Genomic DNA, 12,566 nt, shown 5'->3' with positions numbered 1-12,566 from the left:
CAGAAAATTGAAATAGTCTGGCGAGGTGGGGCCACGGCTTGGCACATTCCCGGGATGCGATATTTTTTTTCCCAGGATGGTAGGGGAAGACTCATGAATATTCATTAGGGAAGTCATCTCTGATTGGTCTGATGACCTACCCCTAACCCCACCCCTAAACCTACCCGTCACTGGGGGTCTTATGACCTCCATAACCCCGCCCCTAAACCTGCCCGTCACTGGGGTTAAGACCAATCAGGGATGACTTCTCTAATGAATATTCATGAGTCTTCCCCTACCATCCTGGGAAAAAAAATATCGCTCCCGGGATGGACCTGCTGCGTCTACATCCATTGTTTCGTCCATGGTTTCGTCTCTTATCTAAATCTGACCATGGAGTTGACTTTGGCGGAAAGCTGAAGGTGATTGCTGATAGGCTGTCCCAATCAGTGGCGCCTGCACAATCCAATCACATTTGAGAGGGAAACAACAAATTGAGGGTTTCCGAGATGTTTCTTTTTTCCTTTTTTTTTTTTTTTTTAGAAGAAGTAACGGGTACTCACAGTTATGGATAGAAATGTAGTGGAGTAAAGAGTACAATATTTGCCTCTCAAATGTACTTGAGTAAAGTCATGAGTACTCCCCAAAAATGATACTCGAGTAAAGTACAGATCCCTCAAAATTGTACTTAAGTACTGTACTCAAGTAAATGTACTCAGTTACTGTCCGGCTCTGCACACAGTCCCTACCCGGCTTTCTAGCGTAGTCATTGTAGCAAAGTTAAAATAAGGTAAAGTGATTTGAGTTCTACATTTAGGTGCAGATGGCATTGATTTCATCCAGACAGCCTCAGGGTTTCTTGTCTTTGCTAATGCAAGTTGTTTCACTTTCATTCAGCCTGAGTCAGTCAGATAGACAAGCTTGCACAACTACAGTGCTATTTCACTTCCTTTTGGACTGTTAGCCTAGCCCTAGAAAACATTACTGGCAGGACTCAGTTACAACATTTCAGACACAACATCATATCACTTTTAAAGGACAACATGTACAGAACATTTTGACCCTTAATCTTGCCTTAATGTCATCAAAATGAATGTGAATCAAAACTGTGGCTTTTAATCCACGTCTAATTCATGTCTACCCTTACGAAAAAGAAGTTTATTCAAGTGTTCTGTTAGTATACTTCTTTTAAACTAAAAATAAGAAAGTATACTTTCAGTCTACATTTTGTATACTTCTCAGAAATACACACTTAAGTGTACGTCTTGTACTATGTCTGAGATGCGCCACGCATTATGCCTTCACATTGGAAAGGTCACGCGTGACGTAGTTGGAAGTACCGACCCAGTGTTTACAAGTTTGGAGTAGGAGGACCATTCAAAGTTATTGTATGTTGAATGACACATATTTATATGTATTTGTGTCAGTTTATTGTTTAAAATGGTCCTTATGTGTGCATATCCTGGATGTTTAACGATGTCACGCATGACCTTTCCAACGTGATGACGTGATGCGTGGCGCATCTCAGAGATGGTACAAGATGGGCATTTGTGGTTAAAAAGTATATAATTATTATTATTTTTTTAAATGACCGATCATTTCGCTAGCTAAGATCCTTATTTCTCGACTGGGATTGTGTCGAGCCTTTGAAGCTGCATTGAGACTGACATTTGGACCTACAAACCATTGGTTGCCATTGAAGTCCATTATATGGAGAAAAATCCTGGAATGTTTTCCTCAAAAACCTCAAAAATTTATTTTCGACTTAAGAAAGAAAGACATGGACATCTTGGATGACATGGGGGTGAGTAAATTATCAGGACATTTTAATTTGAAAGTGAACTAATCCTTTAAGCCTTTTATGGGAATTTAAAGTCAGCATGAAATGAAAGTTGCGATAGTATTTTCTTCCCTATTGTGACGTATATCCATGTCCGGGACTTATATCCTTGTCTATCGGGACGGGAATTAATTAGATGATTGGATAATTGTGGTTTCCTATTGCTGTGTCCCACCTTTGTGACAGTAAACACATCATCAGAGGAGTGAAGGGAACTTAGTTTGATTAAATATTACAAGGGTACATGAATTAAAAAGTAAAAATAATGATGTGCACAGATAAATCATTTATTATAAATACTGCAGTATTATAAATCGTTTTGATTTAATTGTGAATTTAAGGGTTCAAAATGTTTAATCAGTTTCTGGTCAATTTATAAAGTAGGGAAGATTAGGTGTGTGAAGTATTTTTGGTAACTTGTCAGACCTCTTTTTTTATGTCATTTTTAGTTTTGCTTTTCCCCCCAGAAATGAGACAGTGAAAATAGCTAAGAATGAGTCATAAACAGGGACAAGCATTTGACATTGAGGAAAGATTCAGGCTCTATACAGTAATCGACTGCATGAATAACAGCTCCTGACCTCTTGACCCCTTAGCTTGTATTTGTGGACGTCCTTCAATCTGCCCCCTGTGCGGATTGGCTGCATTCAGCCCGGGATAGTGAAGATGTCCATCTGTGTGGGTTCAGCGTATAGACACAATCTGCCAACCGATAGGCCAGCGCACAGCAAGACCAGTGCCACAATCTTCAGCGGAGTCTGATTTCAAAAAGCTTTGTCATACAGTTTCAGTCTGCATTACGGCAGGAATCATCATCATCTGTATGGAATGGAGGGGAATTCCATCCCGAGCCCATATGCAGTTCCCGAAAGCTCTCATTACTCTGTGCTGGCTGCTCTCAAAGATCACAGTCTTGAGTCTGTGAACCCAGTCTACAAGCCATTCCCATCAGCGGGACTTTGAAAACTTTCATTCTCTCCACCATAAAGGCTTTGGGATAAACACAGCCTACCCTGGGAATGGAGATGGAACGGCTCTTTAAACTTTGTTTATGCTCATCTCACTGAAGTAGGCCATTTAATAGTGTCTAATCTCCCTTAATTACACTTATAGGCTGCCAAGGTTAGACATACAGACAGAACTGCCAAAGGCCCTTATTGATTTCACTTTAAATTAGGGAAATTTCATGCAGTCAGGCCAGTCTGTGACTTAACAGGAATCAGCAGGTAAAGACACTTCAGAGATGTTATCCGTTCTTTGTGATTTCACCTCAAAGATGCCCCAACAATTTGCTATTCTCAACAATATTGGCATTGTTTTATAACCTTGTGAGCTGTTTTGATTTCTGCCTTTATTGTAGGCAGTCCTAATGGAAATGTAATCTTGTAAGTGAGGGTTTTGGAACATTCTAACTGTGCCTTGTTCAAATTGCTTTCCTCATGTGAAGCGCACAGGAAACTTGATGCCCAATCCATTTAAAGTTTGATGTAGCATTTTGCTAAGCTAACAACAATTGGGAATTTGGAAAATAATAGAAAATTTTAAAAATAATGATAATTAAACATTTATAAAAATAAAAGATTTTCTGTAATTAATTATTTTTTACATTTTACATTTGCTTTTTGCTTCGTCTGCCAGTGTCTTTCGCAATACATTCTGGGATTGATTTGTGAAGGGTGCATGCAAAATAAGTTATCTTAGAAGGGAGGTTTTCGAGCAGAACCGTAGTGCCTCACCTTTTGCTAATTATTTCTCAGAAATCTAAATAACCTCAGCTAACCCCTGTATTATGCATGGACTTTTTTTATAGATTGTATAATAGCGAAACTTCAGAAATACATTGATTAAAAAACCTATTTTGAAAAATGTTCAGCTCCTGTCCTGTTATAGATAATCTCTGTAATAATCTTTATAGGGCCCTATCTTGCACCCAGCGCAATTTACTTTGTACACCGACGCATGTTTCATTCCTATTTTGCACCCGCGCAAAGCGCGCTTTTCCCTCCACAGAAGCACGTCGCTAAACTAGGGAATGAACTTGCGCTCCCTGGGCGGTTCAGCGCAAAAAAGGAGGCGTGTCCCGGCGCAAACAATCCCTGGTGCTATTTTACAGGTTTAGAAAACAATTCCGCCACTGGCCAGAAAAAACCTAGTCTAAAGTCAGTGGCGCGTTGCGCGTTGTTCATTATGCTATTTTAAGGGCGCATGCTTGACCATAATGTATAGCGTGCACAACGCGCATACACTTTGATTCTCTAATCTACACAGAAGCAGCAGTTTTCATTTTTGCAAATCATATTATTACAAACGATAGATAGATAGATAGATAGATAGACAATTTATTATAAAAGCATACATCTAGCTTACACATTTACCCACATTATTATATACCTGTTTAACCAAAGCTAATTTGGGTGTGTTTCTCCATCCCCAATGTCACTTCTCTCTCTTTTACGGCCGTGACGAGAGCGTTGCTCTCCTCGGCTGTGAACCGCTCCTGGCGCGCGCCTGGCAAATCCGCCGTTATAATAGCAATACGCCAAGGAAAAAGCGCGTCTGCTCTTAAAGGGAATGTGAGATGTCGCTCTGATTGGTTTATTTCACGTTACGCCCAAACCACACCTATGAATAATGAAGCTACTTCAGACTAACCCATTTTAGATTTGCGCCTGGCGCAAGAGTCATTTATCCCGCCGGTATAATAGCAACAGCGCCGAGACCCGCCCACAAAGTTACTTGCGCTTTGCGCTTTGACACTTGCGTTTCAGATTAAAATAGGGCCCGTAGTGTGTTGAGCTTTTTCATGTTATAAATGGCAAAAATAATGCTTTTTCCTGAATGTTAAATGTCAGTGTGGGATAGAAAAGAAAACAAACATCATTGTTCACTTTCCTGTTCTGTTGACGGGAATCTCTTCCCTATTTAGTTATGATTAAAAAAGACTTGTTTCTCATCACTTCCCATAACATCAGTTTCACTTTAATATACACTGCAAGCTTTTTGGATGGAAATGAGCTCTCAAGAGACCTCATACTGGATTAATGTGCTTATAAGGCCATGAAATGAAACTGTATCATAGAGAGTCCAGTTCGCCTGTACGCGTTTTTAGTACATCGTTGTCGTGTAAATGTACCCTTAGTGTTAATTTCCTGGTTGAGCTGACTAATCTCTCTGATGTTGACGCTTTTGATGAGAACGGATTGATGGGAATCGAGTGACTGGCATTGATCCATATGCTCGACTCTTAGTAAACCAGTCGTCACTGGGGTGTAAGTGGGTGACCTGCTTCACATGTGCTTTCCGCTCTGTCCTGCAAAAATAACATCCTATTATTCATCTATTTATTGAACGGTAATACTTTCCCTGATTTATGCACCTCTGCGAGTTACTTAAATATTAAAATCCACACACGCTCCCTTCGCATACTCCCAGCCTTACTTTATCAATACATATGTAAATGAGAGCTGAGATTAAAATGCAGATTTCAAAGCTGCTGATGTAAGAAGTCCATCCAGCTCTTCCTTTCAGTCAAACTTAAATGAGTTTGGGCTTATATGGCCGTTTTGTTGATGGTATACACAACCTCATCTTCAGTCTCCTTCTCAGTTACTGTGTGGATTGGCAACCCCTGGACCCTGTGAGAGGGTTTGACTTTCTTTTTGAATATGAGCTGAAAGGACTATTACATCGCAATTTCATGCCCCAGGGGTTATCTGATATCCTCTTCACTACATTTAGCTCAAAGTGTCTCAGTCTCCTCACCTACCCCTGATTCACTCAATGCCTCATTTCACTCTCTCTTTGCCACCACCCTTTATTTTTCAGCAGTCTACTGAATGACTTATCTCAGTGCTTTTAGCACCGTCTCTTTTGTGTGTGTGTGTGTGTGTGTGTGTGTGTGTGACCAATAGCTGAGCACAGAGTCCGAAGTGTACTTTTCTGTACCTGCTGTACCTGCTAATTTCATGGAAATCTGATTTCAAGGAAATCAGCAGCTAAAGACACTTCAGGGATGTTATCTGTTCTTTGTGATTTCACCTTAAGGATGCCCCAATAATTTTCTGTTCTCAAAAATATTGGTTCTGATATAGAAACTAGTGAGCTGTTTTGATATCTGCCATTATTGTAGGCAGTCCTAACGGAAATGTAATCTTGTAGGTAAACGTTTTGGAGCATTCAACATCATACTGTAGATCATTCAAATTGCATTCTTCATGTGAAGTGCACAGGAAACTTGAGGCTCAGTTGATGTTAGCGTGTTTCTAAGCTAATAACATGATGCTCTGATTGATAAGCCTAAAAATTCATTACACACAAATATTGGTTAAATAGTACTTTAAAAATGATTACATTTAAAAATAATGATATTAAAAATGTATAAAAAGAAAAATATTTGTTTACATCTCACATAATGTATCGGTATATTTGCCTTTGCCACTCACTAGAAAAATATTATTTAGAAAATAATACCACACCAACTGAGAAACTTTTCAGGCTTTAAATATTTCTTACTCACCATGAAACCGCATTTTGCATTTTTTATATTATTTACCATTATAAATAATACTTTTTTTTTTAACTCACTAGAAAAATTATATTTTAATATGAATATTATTTAGAGAATAATACCACACAAATTGAGGACATTTCCGGGTTTTAAATATTTCTTACTGACCATGAAACGGCGTTTTTCATTTTTTTTTAAATAATAATTTTATAATTATAAATTTATTATAATAAATGATATTGATGCTCAAAACTCCTGTATGGATTTTTTGCTGTAAATTCATATTTTAATATAAATATTAGTTAGAAAATTATACCACACCAACTGAGAGAATTTACCAGCCTTAAATTAATAACAGCTTTGAAAGTGCATTATTTTAAGTTTCCATGACAATGGATTATTTAGCAGTTTCCTCCTTGTGACAAACAGTACAGTCATTATATCACTCTCAGCATCACGTGAATGGTAAACCACATCTCTGTGAAACTGCACCTGTTACAAAAGCATTGCGAGAGACTTTGTGATTTTGTTCAGTTTTGGGGGATTTATGCAAGGAATACTTCACATACCTGGATGTGTCATCACTTGGAGCTCAGGAGCAAAAAAAAAAGCCATCATACTGTAGATTATCTTGCTTATAGATAATCTTGCTTGAAATATATACTTTCAGCGGTCATTGTGATGATAAAAACTCATTTAGTTAATTTGTAGCACTTTAAATTGCATTTCTAGTCATCATAGGAGGTCTCATTTATTTTGTTTGAAATCTTTGATTACAGGTTGTCACATTATATGCAAATTTTGCTCAGCACTGTATGAAACCTGAAAAACAAAGGATGAAGTATTTTATTTTGAACTGTGACTCATCTGAATGTAATTATTTTCATTAAACCCCTCACAGCATTGAAATAACACCGCAGACACAGTGAACGTTCTTCTTTCAATCACTGCAAAAATCTCAATAGCTAGTCAAGTATTTGAGCAGTATTTACCAACTTCACAGCACACAAAGAAAACACTGGATGTTTTTCATCTTCTTTAATGAGTAATCTTCACTGTGTTGACTGAGCAAAGTCCATAAGCGACTTAAAAAGCGAAAAGCAGAGCCATTTAGCAGGGCAAGCGAATGAAAGTGAAAGGTACAGGACGCCCTTAGTTCATTATCCAGCTTTATAAGGGCTTGCACTTAAATAGTGGACCTCAGGTGAACGCACGTGACCCAGCCAAGAGCAGCAACACCCTTACGCCCACTTTCTCACCCTGAACCTCTCTATGAGGTATTTTAAGCAGGATTTTCTTAGTACTGTGCGTACGGCTCTTTGTATAGTGTGTCCTTTGTACCTGCTTTACTGGAAAGTGCATAGTCATTATTAGTCCAGGGCGGTCGTGACCACAGTTTCCTTATTTCAGTCATGTATTTCCTCCTCTATAACCCTGGAGGGTGAGATTGTTCACTTCATGAAAGTTGTAAATAAAATATATATGTAAGAGATGATCAAAATTTTGTTTGTCATTTTATTTAGTACTGGCCAGAGCAAGTTGCATAACAGATATTGAAGTATATTTAACAAGACAAAATAATTACTGAAATGTAGGCTGTTGAACCGGGCAATTTGTGTACATTTTAAATTAGCTGCGCAAATTATATATATATATATATATATAATGTAAATATCTACAATGTTAAAAAGCTTCATCAGTGCTAAATTAAAGAAATAATAATGGACTTTTATGACCCTTCTTATTTCTATTAAATTATAATTATTTTTAATTTCATTTTATTTCATTTTATTATTTATATTTAGCTTCATCAGTGCTAAATAAAACTTTTAACCACCCTTCTTATATTATATTATTTTATTATATTGCAATTTTTATTACCCTTCTTTAATTTATTTTATTTTATTAGCTTCATCAGTGCCAAATAAAAACAAAATGCAATTTTTTATCACCCTTCTTATTTTTATGTTATTTTATTAGCTTTATCAGTGCTAAATAAAATAGAATAAAAAAAAATGATGTCATCATTTCACTCAAAGTGATCAAAATTACAGTTTTTATTTTATCAGTGATAAATAAATAAATGCATTTTTTATTACTCTTTTTTATTTAAAATATAATACATAATCTTAATGACAGTGAAATGAATTCCTAATGTAAGAAACCTGTTTTTCTGGCATGGTCTCCTCAGCTTCAGCAGAATTATTTCTCTTACACTTTCGATTCTGCAGTTTGTACTCCCTGACGTGGCGCCCTAATGACCCCAGCCTCTCTACGGTCTGTCTTTGACTTTGTTTTTCCCTGTCTATCTCTCTGGTGCTTTGTTGTAAGCGAGCCCTTATAATCAGTGTTTCTGGCTAAATTAGAATAATTGCTGTGGGTGAGCGTCTGAGGTTCTTGACCTTTTCTTTCGGGAGCGTGCAGTCTTATAACTACATTACAGCCAATGAAGTGAATCCACTGAAGGATGAGAAAGGAAGGCAGGGTGCACATTTACCAAGCATAGAGACAAATGACAGTTTGGAGGGGGAGGGACTGTGTGTTAGGAGTATGGGGGTGGGGATTTGAAACGCAGACAGCCAAAGAGCACGCTCGGCTCCGCCCCCTCATAAATAATGCACAAAGCTTCGGGTTGTCCCTGCTGATTGGAGTCAGCTGGAGGAAGTGGCTGGTTGCTGGGTTTACCGGCTGAGAGAACAAGTCTTGGCTAGTATTGTCTCATTCGCTCTGTGAGTGTGTGTGTGCGCGCATTTGCCTCTGTCTGTTCCAAAGAAGGAACTTGGATGTAGGACAGTTGGATCTTCATTGCATCTTGTTCCGCACCACTTCCGTGTTTATCAGCTTCACCTCTCCAACAGGATTTACACAGGGGACATGTAACCTCTCCAGCAAGGCTTTGTCTGTCTGTCTGTGTGTGTGTGTGTGAGTGTGTGAGTGTAAAGGAGGGGACCACCTCCTCCTAAAGGATTCACCAATGCATTCCTGTTGGAAAATGAAGATTCAGGTACAAATGCTGCAATGTTTTGGTGTTGTCTTTCCTCTGTTTGTCAGCCTCCTGCGGCCGAGGCTGTGTTTGTGTGTGTGTGTGTGTCATTGTGCTCATGTGAAAGGGGAGCTGTGCGATTGCTGTCTCCATGGTTGCTATTGAGAGGCCTGTGGTTGTGTTATGGAGATTAGGCAGCTTCTGTTCACTAGTCCCAGTTTCAGCATCAGCTGTGAGCAGAATGCTGTTTTCCTTAAATAAACAATGCCGACATTTATTGTGCATTTTTGTGCTTTCTATTCCCTGGTTGTGATTCCCTTTCCTCTCTCTACTTCTCGCTGTAAATGTGTGCTCAGGTGAGGGCTTTTATATTTGCTAGCATGACAGCACTACTGTTGAATTTGTTTTGTTTTTTTAATATCATATTATACTGACCTAGCAGATGGGCCGAGCTTATGCTTAGCCACACATATAGAGCACTTCCTTTATTTTCAACTCTGTGCCTCAGTATAGGAACTGTAGTTGCATGTTTTTTTTTTTTTTTTGTGGTGTTGCAGACATGCAAACAAACTCAGTAATCAATCATAAAGTGGCCGGGTAAGATTCATTAGTTTCTGATGCAGATTAGTGTATGGTTTTGGCACTTATGAACTTACTAACCAGGCATATATTATATTGAACCTTAAGTGGTGACTGAACGCTGCGCCAAATTTTTTTAATCATACAAAAATATCCTTCATTTTAAGCATTGACATTTATCAATATTACTATGAGACTAAAAGGCCCAAATAAAATTATTAACATGACACAGGCTGAATGTGCCTTTTTTTTGGTTCATGTAGGGATGCACCAATATTTATATTCTTGCAGAGACTGATAAGCTGATAATTGATTTCATGTTATGGCTGATAACTGATAAATGACTGATATTAAAATCCTGAATGACTTTGTATAGCTTTCTTCTGTCATGCACAAAAGAAGATATTTTAATGAATGTTGATAGCTATGGTTTCAGTTCCCACTGACACTGTGTGGACAAAAAATACAATGGAAGTCAATGAGAACTGAAACGATTAATAGTTAAATATTGACAGTACGAGTTAATGTATATTCATTTATATCTCAAATATCTTCCGATAACTAATATGGTACTGAGTTATCTTGCATTCCTAGTTTTAATGCATTTGGTAGCCAATAATTCATCAATCAAAACACACTGTTTGCGTCCTAAAGCTTAGGCACCACACCAGGCAATGGCTTCGCAGGTAGCAATTGTGTGCACTGGTATCTCACAAAACTTTATTTTTTTACCTTAACTGTTACAGAAAGGAACGCACAGGATTGTGGGATAGCAAAATCAGTGAGGGCCATATCTATGCTGCATATATTGATCAGGTGAAGGTATCTCATGAAACAGGAAGTGAACATGTTTTACAACCTGTCATACTACCTGTACATTATGGCATTTGCCTAATTTGGCTTCTACCAAGTGACTAAGATGAATTTGCACCAGAATTTTGTAGAGTTTGATTGGACATCAACACTAAAAGATATGGGACAAGTTTTCTCCTTTCTTTTAAAGGTTGATAAGCCTATTTTGTCATATTTATGCTCTATTATATGATTAGTTGTATTATATGATTTCCATTTAGCATTGCTGTCCACGACCGGAACTTCAGACCTGCAACCCATTTGCAACCAACTGCTTTATGCGTGTTTGCAATGACAGACACATTAGTTCGGTGATTGTACTTTCTCTCATAGCCATTATGTGTCATTAAATCTCAATGATGGTCTGTTAAATGAGGCCTGTTAATATACTGGCTAAGTTCATCATTACACTCAGTACTCTCTGACTTCGATTTTTGAGTTGTTCTGACTGAAACATCCCAGCAATGGAGACACACGTGTCTGTGACAGTGCACGAGCAAATCGCATCATTGACAGACGCACAAAATCGCAGGCTTTGTGTGAAATCCCCTCGTTGGAGGGGGCAGACTGAGATTAGCGGTCACATGCCCCCCCTCCCCGCTTAAATCCCGTGGGATAGAGGAAGTCATGAGCGAACACAGGAAGCGTGCCTGTGTCAACAACAAAAAATGATCCGGCCATCTTTGTTCCAGACCAGAGAGACGGACACAGGCAGATAGACATTCTCATTAGGGATGACTCAGTGATTTAAGGGAGATGTGACTGAAAAGCCTGAGGGTTCTGCTGTACACTACAAATGATCCCTATTACGGCCATGCTGTTTCTCTTCTACCACTCTGCCATCTGATTCACAGGAGAGCCCTACGTAGTGCTCAGTTCTCCCTTACACACTGAGAAGATAGATCTGTAGAAGATCACTGCACTTAGCAAAATCTGTTCGATTGGGTTGACCTGCAACATCATCAAATTTCAACATCAAGACAGTACTTGAGTTGTGCAGGGTCTCAAAAGGCGAATTTGATAACATTAGCGCGCTCTCTCTCCTCTCTTTTACTTCTATATATGACCTCTGAAGGCTAGGGCTGGAGCCTATCCCAGTATCTTAGGCCGAAGGTAGGGAAAAGCAACCTGGACAGGTGGCCAGTCCATCACAGAACATATAAATAATTTCATGTGTATATCAACGTGTATCTATCTAATAAATATATGTGTGTGTGTGTGTGTGTGTGTGTGTGTGTGTGTGTGTGTGTGTGTGTGTGTAAATTGATATAATTTGTCATACCCCTGAATTTAATATTACATTTCTGGTAAGATTTAATCTGTAGTTTAGAGGGGAATATTATCAGTGAATAATGGCTTAAATTTAGCTCACGCAAAGATATTGTATGACTTGGAATATAGCGCACAACTTAAATGATCTATGTACACTATACTTTTCAAAAGTTTGGGGTCGGTAAAATGTTTTAAGGTTTTTGAGAGGTCTCTTATGTTCACCAAGGCTGCATTTATTTGATCTAAAATACAGTTAAAAACAGTAATATTGTGAAATATTAATACAATTTAAAATAGCTATTTTCTATTTTAATATAATGTAAAATGTAATTTATTCCTATGATGTCAAAGCTGAATTGTTAGCATCCAGTCTTCAGTGTCACATGATCCTTCAGAAATCATTCTAATATGTTGATTTGCTGCTCATGAAACATTTATTATTATTATCAATGTCAAAAACAGTCATGTTGCTTAGGAATTTTTGGAAACCATTATTTTCAGGATTCTTTTATGAATGGAAAGTTCAGAAGAACAGCCTTTTTTTTAAAAATAGA

General features: G+C 38.0%; 1 protein-coding gene across 21 annotated transcripts in view; it reads left to right on the top strand.

Annotated features, from left to right (window-relative positions):
* Window positions 1-12,566, top strand: part of marchf8 (membrane-associated ring finger (C3HC4) 8) — a 99,667-nt gene that overhangs the window by 48,478 nt on the left and 38,623 nt on the right. For 3 of the 21 annotated variants that reach the window (XM_084093128.1, XM_084093124.1, XM_084093131.1), the window contains exon 1: window positions 8,967-9,330. The exons of 15 other annotated variants lie outside the window; for them this stretch is intronic. In XM_084093128.1, coding sequence (XP_083949254.1) covers window positions 9,301-9,330 — 30 coding nt within the window. In that variant the 5' untranslated portion in view covers window positions 8,967-9,300. Of the gene's footprint in view, window positions 1-8,966; window positions 9,331-12,566 lie in introns of those variants that run through there. 3 more of the 21 variants (XM_084093137.1, XM_084093129.1, XM_084093141.1) reach the window with 3 other exon arrangements.

Source organism: Abramis brama, assembly GCF_963993115.1.
Source record: "Abramis brama genome assembly, chromosome: 19".
In the NCBI taxonomy this organism is placed as follows: domain Eukaryota; kingdom Metazoa; phylum Chordata; class Actinopteri; order Cypriniformes; family Leuciscidae; genus Abramis; species Abramis brama.
The sequence above is the reverse complement of the archived record's forward strand: the minus strand, read 5'-3'. Positions and strand labels throughout refer to the sequence as shown.